The following is a 21,404-nucleotide window of genomic DNA, read 5'->3' on the forward strand; positions in this document are numbered from 1 at the left end:
TATTGTTCCTCATCTGAAAGGATGGAAGAAAGTACCTTTTCACCAAGAAAGTAATCTTCTATAGATTTATTTTTTTTCCTTTTTTTGAGCATTTTCCCAGTCTATTACTTTACCTGCTCTAGCTCTCCCCACATAGGGAGGGTATACTACTCTAGGCTTCAGAGGTTTTGTGTCACTATTCTCTGTGATATCTCTAGGGACCTATAAGTTCTCAGCTTCTTCAAGGTAGCACAATCAAGGGAGAGGATTTTACTCCTCTCCAGGCCTGTACTCTAGTCTGTGAGCAACCACTATCACTCTTTTTTGCCTTGGAACTGCAAGTAGGGTTCCCTCTCCACAGCCAACACCAGCTCTACCATGTCAATGCTCCTCCTCACCTAAGGACTGCCACTTAGGACTGAGACCCAGATCAGCTGCTTGATTCCCTCAGGGTCTTTAGGCCAAGGGCTTCAAAAGTGAACACTGCTGTAGTGGCTGCCACCACCCTGGGACCAGGGCTGGGGCCAGACCTCGCTCCTCTCTCACCTAGGTAAAAGAGCTTTCTTATTGACCTTTGAAGCTATCTTTGGTGTTTGTGTGTTGAGAAATCTGTGTCTACACTTTACATACATTCTCATTTTATGTTTTAATGAGATCTTCTAGATTTCATGAATACTTTCACAGGATAGAATGGTTTTCTAGATGGACAAATCTGTAGAGAAACCTTCGAAGCCTATATATTAGGTTTCTTATGTAGAACATGTCCTGTGAAAGATACAAATACTACCTAATTAGAACTTAGTATTGCTACTCATGAATTATCTTCTAATATTACTAGATTTTAAATTAAAACTAAGGTTAAAAAAACCCGAACACCTAAAAATTTACATTTTTAAATATCTGACAATTTTTAACCAAAAGGATGATTTTTTTTTAAATAAGAGAACATGTAAGAACTTTCCTAAAACTGCTTTCTTCATCTTAACAACTTAATATGTATAATAGAAAATTACTGTGGTAGCAGTTTTAAAACACAAATACTTGAAAGTTGTGTATAATGTAGGTATATTTGTGTTTATTTACATATCCATGTGTTTTCAACTTTATATTTTCTGTTCATTTATTCCTAAAGATCTGGACGTTGGTAGTTGGCTATGTGTTGGCTGTTTTATTCAAGTGGAATCCAAGTACTGAACGCTACTTGAGAGCAGTTTCAATTCCTGTCTGGATTATATTACTTTTCCATTTAGGTGGGTCACTTGTTTTTGATACCAAGAGGTGTGCCATGTTAATTAAAGTAAATATTTCTAGATTTATTTTAAAATTTAGATTTATTAAAAATCCTATTAGGTTTTTAGAAACCTTAACTTCTAAATGCAACATTTTTGGTTTTTCATCTTTTAATTTTGTTAGATGTTTGTTTTTAGAATTTTGTTTTTTACAACTGAAAAGCAGTCACAATATTTAAAATATTTTTTAGAAAAATATATTGCTTTACCGTTTTATTTCTCTGTTTTTCTGTAAGACACCTTTGGTCAGTGTTTTTAATAGTGGTCAAGATTACCTGTAAGGTCCTTTCCTGCTCTTAACTCATGATCCTCAAAATATGACTTCATGTTCTTGCTTGTTTCTTGGAGAATGTGAGAATGTATTCCAGTAGCCCTTTGACTTTTTTTATTTAGTCATGTTGAATTTGGGAGTTTGAGGAAGAGAAACAGATTTCTGCCCTGGCAACCCGTTAGTATCTAAATCTTATACATTAAAGAAAAGAGTCTGGATCAGTTCCTTGGGAAAGCTTTGGATTGGATCTGCATTTTCAGAGCTGGATCAGAGTATTTCACATAGACGAACTCTTTACCTTTTTCCCCTCCAAAACCTAGTCTGCAGTGTAGAGCTTTAAATGTTTTAATTATATATGCACATATATAGTAACTGTCCATTCAAGTCACTGCACTGATGTTTCAGAGGGCTTGGACTTGCTTACCATTTCTTTTCAGCATCTCTGGCTGGCTCCTGGAGGATTCCAGTGTTCCTGGTCATCGTTTTTCTGATGTCTGTGGGCACTCTTTATGAAAAGCAGAATGAAGAAGTCTCCTCAGGTGAGAACTTTTATTTTATTAATGGTAGTGTTCCAAGAAGTATCCTAGAGATTAAATGCCAAATAAATTATAGAAAAATAAAAAAAACTTGCCACATTTTCTGTTCAATAATACAATTTTTAAAGGTTGCATAGTTGTAATGATACAAGTTCTTTAAGAAATTAGGTTTAAAGAATTATCATTCTGTCTTTGTTCATATAAGTTGTGCTTGCTGGGGAGGGCAGTCATGGAGCTTAGACTTACATAAACAGCCATTGGGAATGCAGCTAATTATGATTTCTGAAACAAGTTTTAATTTAGTTTAATTTTTAAAATTTATTGCCATCTTTGATGGTTACATCACTTTTATTTGGGATGTATCCCTTCCCCCAAGAACAACCATCCCATGTAACACATGAAAAAAGGGGGAAAAGCCATTCATCAAAACCAAAACTTGTCAAACTAAGTCTGACAATATGTGTGCAGTGCTCCACACTGGCCATCTCCCAGTTCAGCAAGGAAGGGAAAGAGAGAGGTCATAGAATCATACAACCAGAATGAGAACAGACCTCAGAAGACATCATTTTCTCATTGTTTCTTTGGAGCTAACCTTGTTCATTATAATTACACATTATTCAATTTCAAGGGCATTTTTGGTCTTGTCATTGTGTATATTGTTTTCCTGGTTCTCCTTACTTCACTTTGCATCAAGTAAGTTGTCTTTCTCTGCTTCTCTGTAGTCTTTATATTTATTGTTTTTTATGGAGTAGCCTTATTCCATTACATTCATGTTCGCAGGGCTGTGACTCAGATCTAGTTGTGGGCAAAGGAGCAGACTCCTGCCTCAGTGCTAGCAAAGAGATCCCTGTAATCTCCTGACCAGTTTTTCCATCCCCTTACCATCTGTGGACTGAGAGCTCCAGAAGCAGCCACTGCTGCTGCCCCTTAAGTCTTTGATTGTCTGTTTCAAGTTGTTGGTTTTCTTTTCATAATTTTCTTGATTTTCTTGGATTGCTCTTATTTTTGTCCTAATTTTTCCTCAGTCTTTCTTATTTGATTTTTAAAGCCCTTTTTAAGTTCTTCCAAGAACTCTTTTTGTGCTTGGAATCATTTGGCATTTCTCATTGACAAAAGGAGTGGCTTTTCTAGCTCCATTATCTTCTTCTGAATATGAATCCAGATCTTCTCTATCCCCATAGAAGCTATCTATAGTTGAGTTCTTTCTCCTTTGTTTACTCATTTTTTTAAATTTTGTTTTTAGTAGCTGTTAGTGTAATCAAGTTCTAGTCCTGAGGTATGGGGAATCATGGCCAAGCCTTAGGTCCTTCTTATTATTTTCTGATGTCTGTCCTGAGGCCCAACCTTGGGCTTTCCTCTCTACTGCTAAGCCATGGCTAGGGCCCTCAGTCACATTGCCTAGCAAATAATCTTGCTCCCTTCGGTCCCTCTCTTGGCTCCAAATTACAGCTGCCCTCTCTGCCCTGGAACTGAAACTCTGCTCTCCTGCAAGTGCCTACAGCCAACTACTCTGTTACTACACTCACCAGGTATGAGCTACTTCTCCCTGCAGCCACAACCCAGGTCAAATTTGGTCAACACAGATGTGCTCAGGTCGTTCCTTAGTGGAAGGTCCTTCAGTCCCCCCGCCACTGTCTATGAGATGAATGTTTCTAAGGCCAAAGCTGCCTCCCAACCCCAGATGCCCCCAGGGCTTATTTGTTAATTCTGCAGAGTAGGCCTGGAGGTGTTTGCATTTCACTCTGGCCAAACCTCCTCCCCGGAAGTCTGGTCTTTCCCAGGGACTTCTCAAATTGTCTTAGGACAATTGCTTTACCCCAACTCTTGTTTATTTCTGCTGCTCTACGATCCCCGTGAGGTTCTGTCGTTTTTTGTGGAGAAATTTGGAGAGCCCCCAAATTTTCTGACTTCTTCTACCATCTTCCCAGAATCCTAGCAAGCTATTTTTAAAGTTTGGAATTTCTTGTCATTAGGAAAACAGTGATAACAGGAAAAGTCTATTAACACAAAATGCACACAGTTCATTTTGGCATCAGAAAATTAAGGAATGATTTTCTGATACTCTGCCTGAATTTTCTCTCCTTAACCCATAATTTCCTAGTCTTAAACTAGATAATACCACAATCCCATGAGTATTAGTGACATCCCTTTGTGGCTATCACAAAAAAAGCTTAGGAGCTTGTTACAGGTGTAGGAATGTGTGCTTCTTCATTTCCCATTACCCTCCCACCATGATACATCATCAGTAATCAATTCTCCTGATCGTCATAGTAATTACTTTATTCTGAGTAGTAATAAATAAGCACAGGTTTTTTTTTTGAAGTAAATTATACTTTCATGAAGCAAATGCAGACTTGAGCTTTTTGGTGTTTATTGATTCCCTGCTTTATAACAATGATGTTATTAATAACAGACGTTTATCACTTTAAGGTTTGCCATGTGCTTTAAATACATTCCCATTTAAGTTCACAGCCACCCTGTGGGATGGGCATAATAAGCATCAACTTTATCTTAGAGATGAGGAAATGGAAGCTCACAGAAAGCATGTCCCACAGACATATGGCCCTCTAGGTCCTCAAGTGCTGCCCTTTGATTGAATCCAAACTTCATGGAATTAAATCCCTTTAATAAAAGGGATTCTATAAAACTTGGACTCAGTCCAAAGGGCACTCACGGACTTAGGCCACAAGTGCCCCATCCCTAGTCTTGTTTGTGGTAACACAAGTAGTAGGTGTCAGGGAGGATTTGAACCTAGGGCTTCCTGATCCTAGGTCTAATAATTCTTTTTCTAACACAGTATGCTGCCTCCAGGACAACTCTAGACAGCACTTTTCAAGTCCTCTTAAGTCTAGGTTATTCTTTGAGCAGAATGTTTTTGCCCAGATCCCATCTCTTGAACATTATTCCTCATTATGATTTTTGTTCTTTTTAAGACCCCAAGTCATTTACTCTCTGTTGGAATATGCTCCCATTTAGCCATTTATTTATATGCCTGCATTCATTAACATGTTCACAAATAAATAGCCAAACATTAATGTATCAGTAATGCCAAGTTAACTAGACAATAGGTATCCTCAATTTAAATCCAGATGCAAGTCTGAGACAATGTAAGCTCTTTGAACTTCAGTTAAAAACTATATGTATTAAGTTTTCTGACAAAAGAAAAAGAGGCTTTAGAAACTAAAATCTCATCTTCTAAAAGAAGTCTTTCCTGATCATCCTTAATTATAGTGCCTTATCTCTATTGATAGTTTCCTCTATTGATACTTTATGATATCTTATACGTAGTTTATTTGTACTCTCTAATCTAATTATGCTTTATTCCTCAATTCCTCTTTATATATGTTGTATGTATCTCTTTATTTATTGCTTCTCTATTAGAAAGTAAGTTCCTTGAAGGAGAGAATATCTGGTACACAGTAAGACCTTAAGCAATGTTTGTTGATTGAATGAATTAGATTAGAATGTCCCAAGAATGCTATTCTGCTGGTTAGGCATCTGACACTGTTATGGTGTGCTTCTAAAATTATAGTCTTAGAGAAAGAAAACTTTCAACCAAGAGATCTGTTGTTTTCAGTCAGTTGTGAAGCAAGATTGTTTACAACTTTACTTTAGACAGGAATGTGATTGACTAAAAGAAATTTAGCAAAGTTTTTTTGTTATTATGATCAGGTTTGGTTGTGGTGAGATTTCACAACTCTGTGGTGGTACTAACAGCAATGTGGAATACAACTAATAAATCAAGTGAATGAATGAATGAAGCAAAGGGACCAGGAATGGAATTGATTGCTAAGAAAGAAAGCATAGAAAAAATTTTATGACATTGGCGCAAATTATGTAACGCTTTGGCAAAATGAGGCCTGGAGCAGGGAAAAGGCTTTTTTTCCATTTCTGATGTACTGGTTTTCTTTATGGCTTCACCATCAGTTGAGTGCAAAAGTTTCTGTGAGATTGACTCTATATTTTGATGATCATATCTTGGTTTCTGGCCTTATGGTCAAAGTCATGCTGGAATTTTAGCTGCGAGGAATCTGGGTTGAAGTAATGCTGCTTAAACACCTAAATAGAACAGCATGTCATTAAGACTGGATGCTATTTGTTGGATATATCTTAGTGTGAAATCCATATAAAGTAAAACATATTTTATTATATTTTCAGTTGAATTTTTTTTTTGCTTCTTTATAAATACTTTGTAGATGTATAAAATCTTAAGCCCCCTCTATTAGAATTTACATATTAATAATATCCATTGTTTTATTGTAAAGTTTAATTTTAAAAGGTAGGAACAAATTTAAAGTATTTCTAATTTGAAACAACCTTCCTTTTTTAAAAGACATGTGTTTATTTTACAGGGGTAGAATTACCTGGTCAAGTGATTTCTATTGCTGCTTCCACACTGGCCACATTTGCCATATCCATAACAGGGTATGAGCCAGGACAGGAAGAACATAATTCAGCACAACAACCCAAAGGTGACTGAACTGTGTAAGAATATGACATAAAATTATAACATCTTATGATCATGTATGTAGGGTTTATAAAACTTCTTGACTTTTCTTGTTACTACTCCGTTTTAGAATCTTTCTTCTCTTCTTAGTCTTGAACTTATATGTGTGAATATATATTTTTTTAATTTTTAATTTTTTTTACTTTATATACATTTTCTTTTGTTCCATGTTTACATTTTTTATCTGATCACTTTCCCCCTTTTTTGCTTCTTTTCCTTTTTTTCTCCTTTTCTTCATCTTTGCTCTTTTTCCTTTTTATTTTGCCTGGTTAAAAGGATGCTTAATAAATAAATTATTTCTGGTTTTCTTTGATTTCTTCTTTTCTTTATGTCTCAAGGGTTTTTTCCTCTTACTTGTAATTTTTTCCCTAGTCTGTTCTGTTATTCCTTATCTCCTTTGGATTCCCTGTACCTCTACTCTTTTTTCCCTTCCTTAGCCCATTTCTTTTTTTTCTTTACTCCTGTTGATCTGTCTATTCTTGATTTTTTTTTTTGCCTCATCTTTCCTTCCATCTCTATCCACCTCTAATCATCTGTTGTGGATATCTTCCCTTTCTCTGTTTTTCTTTTAGAATGCAGAAGGGGATCTTGCTGTTGAAACTTCTGTGTGGCAAGTAATTTGGTTGATACTTAACTCCATTGAGTCTCCCCAGTGGTTCAGTAGGAGATTTGCCAATACCTGGCTTTATTCCCTGGGCTTAGACAGGCATATCCTGGTTCTTCCATCCAAAACCCTCCTTATCCTTCTTGTTGTGTTTTTCTCTGTAGTCTAGGCCTAACTACTTATGATGGGGATTAGAATTTGGTGACAGTCAGGGAGCTGATTATGGTCCTTATAGCACCAGCAGGAAATGCTTGCCTGATGCTGTATAGGACCAGGACAACTCTGCCCCCAAAATGTGCACAGCTGCCTTCCTGCTTATAGAAGGCAAGGTTCATTATCGTAAGACATAGAGTAAAAGGAGAATACTCCAGAACATATGTTAAAATTGAATACTGACAATGTGCAAGCACTGAGAATTCTAGGCTCATAGCTCTCAGTGTACAAGAGATAAATTCATATCTACATGCTACTGGCAAATACATTGCTACTGTTTACCTTTTAAGCAGTGTGACAAAGAGAATGCAGCATGATTACATGATGAAAGATTATAAATCAGTTTTGGACTGCAAAAAACAGGATTCGATGATTATGCAGTGGTGATGATTATGTGGTGAAATATGATATGAGGGAGCTTTGACAAGTTCCAAACTTCTGCTGAGCATGAATTTGCTCTGAGAGAAAAGGAGTGGCCTCAGAAGAAGTGCCATAGCGCAGAGGTTCCCAAACTTACTTGGCCTACTGCCCCTTTTAAAAAGAAATTACTCATTGCCCCCCTGGAAAATTACTTTCTATACCTTTAATAGTTTTTTTTAAAATTTCTATCGTTTAAAAAAAAGATAGTTTTTTTTTTAATGACACATCTTCAGCTTAATAATTTATTATAAATTTGTGGGGTTTTTCCTGCATTGAAATTTTGATGATGCATTATTGCATCATGTAATTGTATAGTATCGAATTGTAAACATGTCATTATAGGCACCTATTCCTGCTGATGCATGCTGGACTTCCCAGCAATGCACAATACACTGCCCTACCAACACTTGCTTGTTAAGACCTGTGGGCAGACTTGACCACTGATGGGTCAAAATTGACTTTTGTGTATTTATATGGAAAATAATGTAATCACTATGATTTTAACTCTGTTGCACAAGAGATGAAATATATACAAATGGTTTTTCAAAATTTTCTTCTCTTCTTTCCTTATAAGCTTCTGCCACCCACTTATTTTTATTCAATGCCCCCCAGTTGCACCCAAGGCTACTACCTCCTCCCATAGGTTTGGGAACCTATGCCATAGAAGTTACTTTTGGTAAATGTGAGACACAAAATCTTCACAGACTGACTTGTTAATGGTGGCATAGATGATTGGACATCAGAGTCCCATTTCATCATGGTCATAGACATAGATGTCCCTCAAGAAACACACAAGATATGTCTTCCTAGTCACTTTCTTGAGGTCAATGACATTAACACAGACAGAAAGGAAAAGATGAGGGATCAACACAGAGTCCTCCATTGCTTCTTCTCTCTCTTTCCTCATACATACCCACAGGATATAGGTTTCTTTAAAGACAATAACAGCATTATCTCATTGTTGATTCATTAGGGCAAAGGTGCCATTGTACTTCATCCTGAAGTTTTCAGTGTTGGCTGTGTCTATTTCATTATCAGCTGTTTGCCTTCCTTCTTGTGAAGACAGCCCTTCAAGGAGCAGAGGAATCAGGGACCTTCTGGGTACCTTCAATAGACCAATAATCAACCTACTCTTTTGTCTGGGTGGAAATCCATTCTCTTTACTTATCCCTAAAACACACTCTTTAAAATTCTAAGAAGTTTTGGTGGACATAGCTGGGCTGGCAGAAAACTGCTTGGGGACAGCAAGAGTGATAACAATGGTTTCATTAGGAGTTGTGTGGGTCAGAGGAGTGGGCATAGTCAGCGCAAATGATTTGTGTATGAACTAAGTAGATAGGTACTTGAACTAGTCATTTTTTCTCTCAGGGAAAGGGCATAGTTTGAAAAACATTTCCTTTTATAGATCATACACTAAAATTACACTTTAGTTTGTATGCTTTATTTGAATGTCCAGAGAGAATATTTGGACTGATGACCCTTGTGACACTTTCACTTGTAACAGTGTTTTTCCTATCTTTACACATAAACTACTTAGAAATTTGGATTTTTTTTACTTAAAATTAAGATTTTTTTTCTTTTAATTCAACCCTACTTTATTTACATAAGGTATTATGTTACTGGGGAAAAAATAAAATGAAAATAATCCCTACCCTCATGGAGCTTCAACTTTACTTGAGAGTAGAGGGACATATAATGTGTATACACATAAGCAGACATAAAGACATTATAAAAGGGAGAATGTAATAACAAATGGAGGAATCAGCTATTTCCAGATATTGGAGACCCCATGTGCAAAGGCATGGAAGGATTTAATAATTCCTATGGGATTCAGTGTTCTTCAGAAACAATTAATTAAACTTTTTAATAATTTAATGCTAACTTTTAAAAATTTTAAATTATATCTCACTCTGTGTCCTAAGGGACAAGTACTAAATTTAATGATTTTATATTAAATTTTTATTGTCCCTATCTCTTAAAAATTGGGTACAATTAAAATAAACTTTTTCTGTTTAAAGCAAGAAAACCAAGATAATGTTATATGGTAAACTATGAGATATTTTGGGATGCCATTTGTATCAGAGGTAGATTTGTAATAGTTCATACTCCTAATTGCTATTTCAGCTAAACATCCCTATCACTAATGTTTGGAAGGCTAGACTAAAACAAGGCAGTTGTACCCTCCTTAGAAAGTCATATATTCTAAAGAAATGAATAAGCTTCCTGAAAGTTTGGTTTGTAAAGAAGTGTCTCTGAAGAGCTTTTTCTACCTTGAGATTTATATGTGATAAATTGACAGGCTTTTTAACCATTAATAAATGTTTTATAGGTATAGTAATTTGTACACTTTAAATTGTTTACTAAAATCACAGAATTATAGAATCTTAGAAATAATTTTGTCCACCCTTTTTATTTCACTAATGAGGAGACCAAAACCCAGGAAAACGGTGAGTTGTTTGAAGTTTCCTTGTGAGTGGCATGAGCAGAACTAAACGCCAGATGGTCTGTCAGACAAAAGACAAAACACAACACACCAAGTGAAGATGAGACCAAATGGTAAAAGCTTGGTTTTTAGAAATGCTAATAATGCCACACCAGGCTACTACACCTAGGAGAAATTTATTTTTTGTGGTTAATATAGCATATATCAGAATTCTTTGTATTTTACTATTTGATTAATGAGTGTTTTCAGAACTTAAAATGAAATAGTTTGATCAGCTGCCCAGTAATGGTGGTTAGTAGAAGTTAATTGAGTATAAGATTTTTTATTTTTCTTACAGAAACTGCAAATGATGGAGAACCCACTTGTGCACGTCCTCCTTCTTCCACTGCCTCCTCCCCATCTCCTACTTCGTGCAGACAGAAGCCTGAGATTGGAGCATTTCTTAGAAAGAAGAAAACTAGTGATGTCTACTTTGTCACCCTTGTATGGGCCATCATTATAGTCCAGATCTGGTTGAATTTGTGGATTATCCAGTTGCTTCCAGTGCCTATTGCAGGTCATTACATAATTTATTGCTCTATTTCCATTTCCAGTTGAACTTTTGTGAGTTTCCAAGCAGTATTTGAATGTGAAATCAATTTGCAGGATGTTAGGGATCATAGAGAAGCCTGATTATTTGTGCTTATGTGCAGTGTGATATCATGCACAAGGAAAAGGAAAGTGAACAAATAACCAAGTTTAATATACTATGAGAGGTAACCTTTATTCGCTTTTAAAAGTTATACCCTTTTCCTTTGAATAAGATAGCAATTTCTCCTTTGAATAAGATAGCAATTTCAGTTTTAAGAATTATGCTTATTGAATTTTTAAAGATGAGAAATGTGTTGAATTAACTGTATTCCCACACACATACGTCGAGTTATATTTCTTTTCATAGACATCCTTAAATACAAATACCAATGTTATTGGCTCTTCTGTCTTAGTAGCTTAATGACTTTTAATCATCTAATGCCTTGATCCTTTAAAGGACAAGGTACAAGGTATAGCAGGTATTGAACATACACCATGCCCATATGTTATTTCAGGAAATCCCTCAAAAGCCCTTTGTTGAATCTGGAACTTGGGGTTTCTTGGAATATCGTTTCAAAGGTTTGGTGTTTAAATCATCTTTGTGATAGCACAAACATGAAAGATACAGTTGCTGGTTTAAGGTCCTTTATATAAGAATAAAATATAAGAAAAAAGTATAAATATATTTTAGAAGACTTCAATAAATTAATGGATTTTAGTATTGTTCCATAAACACCTTAATTACAATAGAAACCAAGTTAATTATTTCTGAGCTTAGCATTTTGAGGATTATCTTTCTGACTCTTATCTATTTCTTGTCACTTTCTCATGACTATCTTCTTATATTTGAGGGACTGTCATGTGGCAAAGGACTTAGATTTCTTTTACATGGTCCTGTGACCAGAGGTTGGAGCCATGAATAAAAGTTGCAAAAAGATAGATTTATAGTTTGATTAAAGGGAAAGCTTCATATCTAATAGGATATGAAGTAATCCAATTTGGATTACAATATTCAAAAGTGAAATGGAGTTCTTTGGTAGAAAGTGACTTTCCCTATTACTGTAAATCTTTGACTGTAACTCAGAAAACCCCTTGTCATAGTTGTTGTAGAATTACATATAGTTATCACAATTTAAAAAAAACTCACAGATCCCAGCTTTAGAACCTTTTATCTGGGGTAGTTCTAGAAGATATTTTCTCCTTCTAAAAACATTCTAGAAATCTATAAAATGATTTTAATGGATTCTGTTAAGTACATAAATGTAGTTATTTCCTTTTCCATGAATCTCTAGGGTAAAAGTTAATAGTATAGCTTTTTTTTTAATCTTTGCCCTTTTTATTTTTTAAAATTGATTGCAGTTTGGGTACTCAAAAAACTTATTATACACTTTGGAGTTGTGAACTTCTTAAAGAAACGTTGCTATGGATGGTGGCAAGTTCTGGAAAAGTTTTTGAAGGAACGGCAAGAAGCTCTCGCACCATGGCCCATTATAGGACTTGGAAAATTCATGTTAAAAGTTGATACCAAGGTACAGTATTTCAAGTGAGGGGGGAGGGCTGCTGTAGTGTATTGTTTTTAAGATATTTCAAATAACAAACTTTTTGTTATTTGAAAGATGACTTCAGAAGTATTGATAAATGAGTTCTGTGTTGAATGAATATTTTCCTTCTTGTAGTCAGTGGTTTCACATTTAATTTCTTCCAGGTATATGTTGAGGGACTTCTCCTTTATAAGGGAGTAGTAAAACCAAGATGGAGTTGTGATCTGAATATTTAATATTTGTAACGTGATGATGTGAGAAGCATCTTATGTGTCACAAACCAGAAAAGGCCTAACTTAATCTGCTTTTCTGCAAAAGTTCAGTCTTGTTTCTGTCATTGAATCCTATTACCTATTCTTCGAAGCCCAGAAATAGATTGGATTCATTTTTCAAAGCTACGTATTGCACATTTTAAGGAGATTTAATTTTATATCAAGTGTAGTGGGGAGAGGATGGGACTGGGACAAATAACTTGTCCTGATTCCTCCATCTACTCTGTGACACTGGTGAGGTTGTTGGTTCGTATCACTAGGTGAAAAATAATCTCATCCTACTCCCTGATTTTCACTTTGAAATACAGTAGAGGAAACAGGCTGAGAGTGCTGAACTTTGTTTCCCAGGTCAGGCATGGTATCGCTGAGACCCACACCCAAGTTTCCTGACTCTTAATATTTTTGAACCTTATTTTATGCATTTGTAAAATGAAGATAATAATATCCACAACACCTTCCTGACAGAGTTGTTATAAGGCCAGCATTTGTAAAAAGGAAAGAAAATACTATATGTTATTATTATGATGATTTTGTTTTTTACATTAATTCTCACAGCCGAAAGTTAAAGGAGTTTATTATCATCCTTTAAATAAGAACAGATATTCAGAAAATTGGGAATTAAACCATCTATAAATTAATTATGGATATTTGTGAGTTATTTTTACTTTATCAAGAGGAAGTGTCACCAAATGCAATAGAAATATAAATTATTTAAAATAAATTTACCTAGTTTTAGTATTTTTCTTCAGTGTCAAACACATAAGTAAACTTTTCGTTACGTGAAGTGTATATATGCATTTAAAACTAAAATGACTTTCAGTTCTGTCAACACTTAAAAACCTTAACGTATTTGATTATCAGACTACTCACAATTCATTATTTACTTTACTTTTCATGAATATTCATGTAGATTTCACCTAAAGAGCTGACATTCAAACCCAGGACCCCTAACTCCATATATGAAGCTAATCGAGCAGTGTCCAGATTTCCTCTTTCACCTCTTCAGGATGTTTTTTAAAAGTTTTAGACTATAGGCATCATAACATTTTAAATTAATTAAGGTTTTGTTATATTCATTTGCATACTTTATATAAAAGTATACCTGAAATGCCTTCCCACACCACCACCTAAGCCCTATGGGAACCAAAATAGCATTATCTAGATTTGTCTCTTTAAGTTTTTTTAAATGCATGAAGTTATTCATGATATAGAATAAGAGGTTAAAGCATATCTATCTTTGTAGAAAAATGTTTTTAAAACAGCATGTGAGCATCAGTTCATAAATTTCTCAGATTAATTGGATCTACTGCTTGTGAAAAATGACCTTCACAAATGTAAGTCTAATCTTTGGGATTTTAATATAATTGATAAAAAGAAAACTCCTCAAACATGTCATTTATGCCTTTATATTTATTTAATTGTACTAGCAAAATTTTTATCGTCAACATTCACTTAGCAGAATGTCATGGATTTTAGGACATGAAGACACTGAATTACGAATTTCTCTACTCTTTTTTTTTTTAAATTCTTTCTTAGTTTCTTTTTGTTCAGAAATGGTTTTATTCTCATGTTTTAGACAGATTTCTTTATCTTTTTCCTTCATCGCATTCTCTAATAATCTTCTACTGTTCTTCTCTTCTCATTTCCCCCCCAACCTCCCAAGCTCTGGCATTGGCTTAATAAGAAGGTAAATAAACAAACATATTGGTTGCTACTAATAACGAATTGGGGGGTGGAGGGGAGGTTCCTAACCTTGCTTTTCAAGTCTGTTTCCTTCAGAATTCCCAGCTGTCATCATAGTTTTTTGTGTAAGCTATGGAAGGTCATAAAATACCAAATTTGCCATAGTGTTCATGGTAACTTGTTTAAAATTACAGATGCAATGAAATCCCCACTCCTAAAAAACTTAAAAATTCCTTGGTTCATCATGACCAACCAGAAGCCCATGTCTGCATAATGGTTAGCAAAATGGGAATATTAATATTAAATGTTTAATGAAAAGGAAACAAACCACACAGGCCCTTCTGTTGGTGTTAATTTCTTTTCTTAATAAAACAGTTGCTTTATTAAGTGCCAGCTGTGTGCCAGGCACTATGCCAAGCACTGGATATACAAAGACAAAAATTTAAGAGGTTCTGCCTCAAGGAGTGTACAGTCTATTGGGGAGGCAGCAAGAAGCTATATATATGTCATAGGATCGTCTATTTAGATTCAGAAAGTTCCTTGGAGGCTATCTAGTCCAATCTCCTCTTGTCACAGTTAAGGAAACTGAGGCCCAGGGAAGTCAAATGATTTGCCCTAGGTCAAACAGGTAATTAGCATCAGGGACAGGATTTGAATCCAGGTCCTCAAGTTCCAGAGTCAGTAATTCTGCCCCACATAAAGCAGATATAAGTTGTGAAGAAGAGGGTACTAATATCTGGAGGGCATCAGGAAAGGCATCATGTAGAAGGTGATGTTTCACCTGAATCTTGAAAGAAATTAAGGAATCAAGAGGTGAGTGCATTCCAGGCATGAGGAAAGGCCAGTGCAAAGGCAGGACAGTTGTGTGTCTTTACCTCCTGGTTCTGTTTATTTCACTCTGTCTCAGTTAATAGAAGTCTCTCCAGTTTTCTCTGAAACCATTCCTTTTATCACTTCTTGTATCCCATACGTTCATTTACCATAATTCATTATTTAGTTTTTAAATACCTTCCTACCCTCCCTTTACAGCCTTCTCATTTGCTGTTTCCATTCCTGTCATCTGCTGTTCAGCCAGATGGGCATTTTCTATTTTCACTCCACAGTTGCCCTCTTCCTCTCTCTGTATCTCTTCACTCCCAGTCCACTATGCCTGGAATGTCTCACTCTCACCTCGTAGAATCTCTCTTTTCCCTTCAAGTCAAAGCTCATATTCTTCTTTCTACAGACTCTTCTTGTCACCTCCAGTTTACCAGAACCACCTCCCCCAACTATCTTGTGTTTATTCTGTATGCATCACCCCAGTCCCTTGAGGTGTAGCTCCCTATTACTTCCAGGATCAAATCTAAAATTTTCTTTCTGGCTTTTATAAAGCCCTTTATAGCTTAAAAAGCCCTTTTTAGATCTGTTACCAACCTTTCCAGTCTTCTTATACTTTACTCCCCTCTACATACCCTGCGATCAGTGACCCTGGCCTGCTTTCTGCTCCTCACACTGGACATCTCTCAAATCAAGACATTTTTTTCTGGCTGTTCTTGATGCCTGGAATTGTCTCCCTCCTGTTTCTGCCTCTTGGCTTTTCTGGCTTCGTTCAACCTTCTCAGCTAAAACTCCACATTGGGCAAGAAGCCTTTTCTCATCCTTAATCTTACTATCTTTTACCCTGTATATATCGTGTTTGGTCCTGGTTGTTTACATGTCTTCCCCATTAGAGGCAATCTCTTTAAGAACAGGGACTGTCTTTTTACCTTTCTTTATATCCCCAGTGCTTAGCATAGCCCTGGGTACTTTTTGGGCATTTAATAAATGCTTGCTGATTGAATGAAGATTGAAAGATGACACCTGGTTGCAAACCTGGGTCACTGGAAGGTAAGTACTATTGTATCTTCAAGAGTGATACCTTTGAGAGAAATAGGGCATTTTAGAAGAAGAGTCAATTGAAGTAGAGTGATAGATGCCCTGAGGTTGTGGTTGGAGAGAAATAATGAGATGGGTTGAACGTGTTGAAGTTGAGATACACCATTTGAAATGGCCAACCGGCAGTTTTTCATGCAGAACTTAATTTTATTCAGGCCCTGAATAGATTTGGAGAGGTAACATTCTAGAAAACCTAGCTTGACTGTAACACACTTTTTATAAATACTCTATCAGGTTCCAAGATGGGCATCTTACTCACTGAAAGCACTTCTTTCACTGTAAGATAAGAGTACAACTTGGTTTTAAAAGTGAGGGTACCACAAACACTTAAACTTCAGAACTTTAGATAGACAGTAAAAATATTTAATTTACAATTAATTCTGCCCATGCCTGAAATCCGTAGGGATGTATTTTCCTCCTCTGTCCAAAGCAGCAATCTTTGTCTTTCCCAATTTAAGTAAACATTAAAGTTACATTTTTATTAAAAGTTGTAGGAAATCCTCTACGTATTTGTATGTAACTAAGTGGTATTTTTAAAAAGTGACTGTTGCCTTTATGATATTAGGTGAAAAGAAGTTGTTTCTAGGATTGTAAAGCAAAGGATTTCTCTTTCCTTTAACTGGTTTAACAGTTTTATGGTCTTGAAGGAAGGTCACAGTTCAAATAAGTTAAGTTACTTTGACTAGTTGTGGCATTCTGGTCTACTATTTATAGTTCCTTTTGAGTAGCTGCCAAGTTATCATTTTTTAAAACTGTCCAAAATGACCACTCTCCCCTGTAGTGTGAGGGTTCAAAAGTCTTACCAGGAAGCAAATTTATAGGACAAAATCATCGCTCAATGGGCTATTCTTAGCAAAAGCAGTATTAGGATTTAAGGATAAAAATATTTTTTTTTGTCTAATTGGACCTAGGCAGAACTAAACCTAATCTGCTCAGTTTATGTTCCCATTGTATCAACATAATCTGTAGTTTTCACTCACATTCAACCCATTTTTTCCTAGTTAGTTTCCCTTCTCCACTTTCCCCCAGCTTTGTTTTGTTTTCCCATAATTTTGTTACTTTTAGTAGGATCCAGATGGACAAAAGGTGAATTTGATTTTCCCAAAACTCAGTGTGTCACAAATACTAACTCACAGAACCCAGGTCCCTGGCTCCAAATTCAGCAGATTGACTTTTGCACCCAAGTCGTTTTAACCTCTCTGAGCCTCAGTTTCTTCCTCTGTAAAAATGAAGGGAATGGACGAGATCATTTCTAAGGTTTATAATCCTGGCCCATAGCAGACACTTGTCTAATAAATACACACCTTGCTCACCACCTGCAAAATCATTACCTTCTCATCAAATTGTGGGATTTAGGACTGGAAGGACTACCTTAGAGATAATGCAATCTCCTTCTTAGGAGATGGGCAGCATTCAGAGACCTTAAGTCTTTAAAAATTGTTTATTTTTACAGGGTTATCATTATAGCATAATTTGTTTTCTTGGTTCTGCTCAGTTCACTCCACATTTGTATATGTCTTCTCTGGTTTTACTGAAGCTATCTTTTTGTGTCCTTTTCTAAAGGTTCTTTTCATTTCTCACCTTCTATAATTTGATCTGTCCAATGTAATTTTTGTTTTTGGATTCTCTTTGCTTGTCTGTCTGACCCTCCCCTTTCGTTTTCCATTTCTGGCCCTTAGCTAGCTATCCTGTGGCCCAAGAACAACTTGTCGATCACAAGCTTAATGAGTGGAGTTTTATGTTCTTAAGTTTTGAAGTATACAAATAAAATGCTTTTTAAATACTAAAAACAATAGTAACTCAAGTTAAATTACTTTTTCACTTTGGAACTCTTGGTTGATTTCTTTCTAGGCGGCTGTGGCCCTTAAGAGAAAAATTTCCTCATTCCTCAGTCTAAATGCTAAGGTTGACTTTGAGTGGAGAATATTAAAAAAATTGAGTTTTTATGAATATTCTAAATATGTACATTTTAAAATATCTGTAATTAAGATATATACTGTTTATGGCTCATTTGTTTTCTGTTATAGATATATAGATAAGTGTTTATAATTCACAAGGAATTTATTTTTTAAAATACTGCCTAGGAATATTTAATACCATATTTTAAATAGAAAATGTAATTGTTTTATTCAGTAGACATATAGCCTAAGTATCTTTGATTTTTAGAATGCTTAATTTTACATAAATTTGTATAGTTTTCTTTTTTATTAATTTCAAATTTTGACGTATCTTAAAAAGACCTTCCATATCTTAAATGTCTGTTTATTACCCTACGGTTGCTTTTGTCTTGGATGTTTTGACAGCATGCACTGAAAATTAATCCTTTTGATTTAATGTCATTAACTTCAATAAGATATATTTAAAGATAAGTTTTATTCTCCAGGATAAATCTAGTTTTGATCTAATGACAGTTGCTTCAATTATGTATATAATTACATGGAAGAAATGGGGGAAGATAGCTCAGAAACCAGTTAGTCAATAACCTAATAATAGTTAAAGTTTTTGGTTTTTTACTGGCTTTCTATGGTAACAATTTTTAGAAAAATTTTTCACGATACTTTTTCATCATTATTTTGTTTTTATAGTTCAGCTGGTATGTGTATTGGCCCTTCTGGTAAAATACATGTCAGTAAACCCAATTTAAAATATTACTAATACAGCAAGTCTATAGACGCAGGACATTACTGTTACTACTAATGGAATCACCTTGTAAACAGTGAGGCAGTTTAGAATTCTGAAGCATGCAACCTTTCTCTTCAGAATGATTAGTAATAAAGGAAGAATAACTCCATTTTCTCTGTGCACAATTATCTTCTTTCTCAAATATTAAATATCTTTGTTCAGGAAGGAAAATATAGATTTCAGTTGCAAAAGTACTCAGCAAATTAGTCCCTGAAGGGAGTACAGTGTTACTTGTGAGCAGTGACCGCTAGTAAAATGGTAGTGTTGAAATTGCCTTTGTAGTGAAGATGAGTGCCAGGATCTGGGGGTGTAAAAAAAGGTGAGATAGCAGCGTAGAAGACATTGCCATATTGTTTAGACCCATTTAACCAATAATATGTATTGTTGTGCAAACTTTAGAAAATAAAAGTATTTTTTTGCTTTCTGCATTAAGTGGCATTTAGGGAGAAGTTGGTTATAATTAACCCAAAAGAAGCACCACTTAGTTTGTGAATGCCTTTTTAGTAAACATTTTTCAGTCATTTTAATGTATTAATTCTTTAGGTTTTAATAAATCAGATTTTCCTGCTTGTTTTTTATGAGATCTAAAACAAGTTATTTTCATATCAAACCTGTTGTTTTGTATTTTCTTTGTATTAATATAAGACACCTGTATTATAGGTGGTGCAGATAATACTTCCATACTCTTCAGTGGTTAGGTGTGATTTTAGTACTGTAAATATTTCTTTAAATGAAACTTTAGTGAAACTTGACAGTGATTCAGGTTTATTTTTAAATTACCTCTGTGTGTATTGATAGGTATTAATAAAAAGCTAAATTGTGAAAATTAAATGTACCAAACTACTTCCCAAATTTTTTGTGAATACTCCCCAAATTCTTCATAATACGAACTCAAGGCAAATAAATATACATTATGTTTAAATTGGATGCTATTTTTTATATGAAAATTTCCAGAGGGACTTATAATCTAAATTCTGTGGTGTATATATGTAATTTAATTTGCAGAATTGATTCCATTTTAACATTTTTCAAATGCCATCTTTTGTAATGCTAAGAATACAATCTATCTTGCATTTGAATAAATGAGCAAAATTTAATGGAACATCATTTTGTAAATCCTGTTTTCTACCCTTTTTTTCCACAGATGATCGTGTGGTTGGAGAAAATGCTAGATAAAATAATCAGCATTTTCATCATATTTTTGCTAGTAATAGGAACCCTTCTTCTGGCCCTACTCCTTACAGCAAAGGTATATAGTACTTAAGATTTTATTTGGAGTTAGCATCAGAAGACATGGCTGGCTCTGCTATTTATGATAGCATCCATACTGCTATCGATATACTCCTGAATGTTATTTTGGTTTGAAAAGTAATCAGTGCACAGTAGTAGACACTTAGTAAATGTTTGAGTTGCATTTATGTATTGATACATTAAATATCTTTATTACTATCACATTGATAATAGCTTTTAAATGCTTTCTGACTTTTCTTATGCTGGTTAGGTATCTTTCTATCAGGCTCATGGTCCAGTTAGACTTGGCTTTGGTCTAGCTTTTCTCCCATGCTAATCCCTGCAGAAAGTGCTCCCACAAACTGATCTTCTCTGCTTCTGACCCTTGTGGCATTCCCTTCATATTGACAGAGCTAAAAAGAGGCACAGTCTTCCCTAAGGCTACTGGAATAGTCGTGCCACTAGGTCCAGCTTTTCCATTGCTCTCAGGGGGTTGCATTTGGCACATGTATCCCTATCTCAGTCTTCTAAAGGGAGGGAGTTACTAGGTTGCAACTCATATTTAGAAAATATTATTAAATGATTATACGCATTAACAAAATACTCCTCAACTCTGTCAACAACAAGGCTAGACGTGACATATTAAAGATAAAGCTAAGCTTCCTTCACCATGCAGGTAGAAGACTTCTCTGTAATTTTGAATCTTGGAGAGACACCAGGGCACTGAGATATTAAATGGCATGCCTTTAGGCTGTCATATTCAAATGTGTCAAAAGCAGGAAGTCTTTCAGACTCATAAGACTAGCCCCCTGTCTCATATGTCACACTGCTTTTATTTGTTGAATGTCTGATACAAACTCAATTTTAAATTTAAGTATTTTCTGCTAGTAATTGTTAATTTAAAAAAGAAAAGTGTAAGTATTATTTGCTTTTCATTCAGAGTCTTTCTTTTTTAACTCAGGTGCATCAAGAGAGTGTACACATGATTCAAGTCACAAGCAACTTAATCAACGAGACTGTAGCCAACCACCCGGAATGGGCAAAGTAAGGCCACCTTCCTGAAGTCTGAGGTTTGACCAGAGTAGTAGGAATGGATAATGAGGCTTGACATCCCTCCTTTGATTGGAGACCATAATTTTTTAAAAACTGAATAGAGTAGGCTCCATTTCATATAGGAATGCTGACTTAGTGACAAAAAATACTCTTCCTCCAAGTATCAGAAACCTTGGAAATCTTCACTTCCTTTGGAA

At 35.2% G+C, this 21,404-nt stretch overlaps 1 protein-coding gene across 3 annotated transcripts in view; it reads left to right on the forward strand.

Annotated features, from left to right (window-relative positions):
• Nucleotides 1-21,404, forward strand: part of TMEM245 (transmembrane protein 245) — a 93,666-nt gene that overhangs the window by 13,412 nt on the left and 58,850 nt on the right. For 2 of the 3 annotated variants that reach the window (XM_072604350.1, XM_072604342.1), the window contains exons 2-8: nucleotides 1,112-1,229; nucleotides 1,977-2,078; nucleotides 6,428-6,547; nucleotides 10,600-10,818; nucleotides 12,192-12,361; nucleotides 20,069-20,173; nucleotides 21,116-21,198. In XM_072604350.1, coding sequence (XP_072460451.1) covers nucleotides 1,112-1,229; nucleotides 1,977-2,078; nucleotides 6,428-6,547; nucleotides 10,600-10,818; nucleotides 12,192-12,361; nucleotides 20,069-20,173; nucleotides 21,116-21,198 — 917 coding nt within the window. Of the gene's footprint in view, nucleotides 1-1,111; nucleotides 1,230-1,976; nucleotides 2,079-6,427; nucleotides 6,548-10,599; nucleotides 10,819-12,191; nucleotides 12,362-14,308; nucleotides 14,333-20,068; nucleotides 20,174-21,115; nucleotides 21,199-21,404 lie in introns of all 3 variants that reach the window. The other variant, XM_072604332.1, reaches the window with a different exon arrangement.

Source organism: Notamacropus eugenii, chromosome 1, assembly GCF_028372415.1.
Source record: "Notamacropus eugenii isolate mMacEug1 chromosome 1, mMacEug1.pri_v2, whole genome shotgun sequence".
NCBI classification, from domain to species: Eukaryota; Metazoa; Chordata; class Mammalia; order Diprotodontia; family Macropodidae; genus Notamacropus; species Notamacropus eugenii.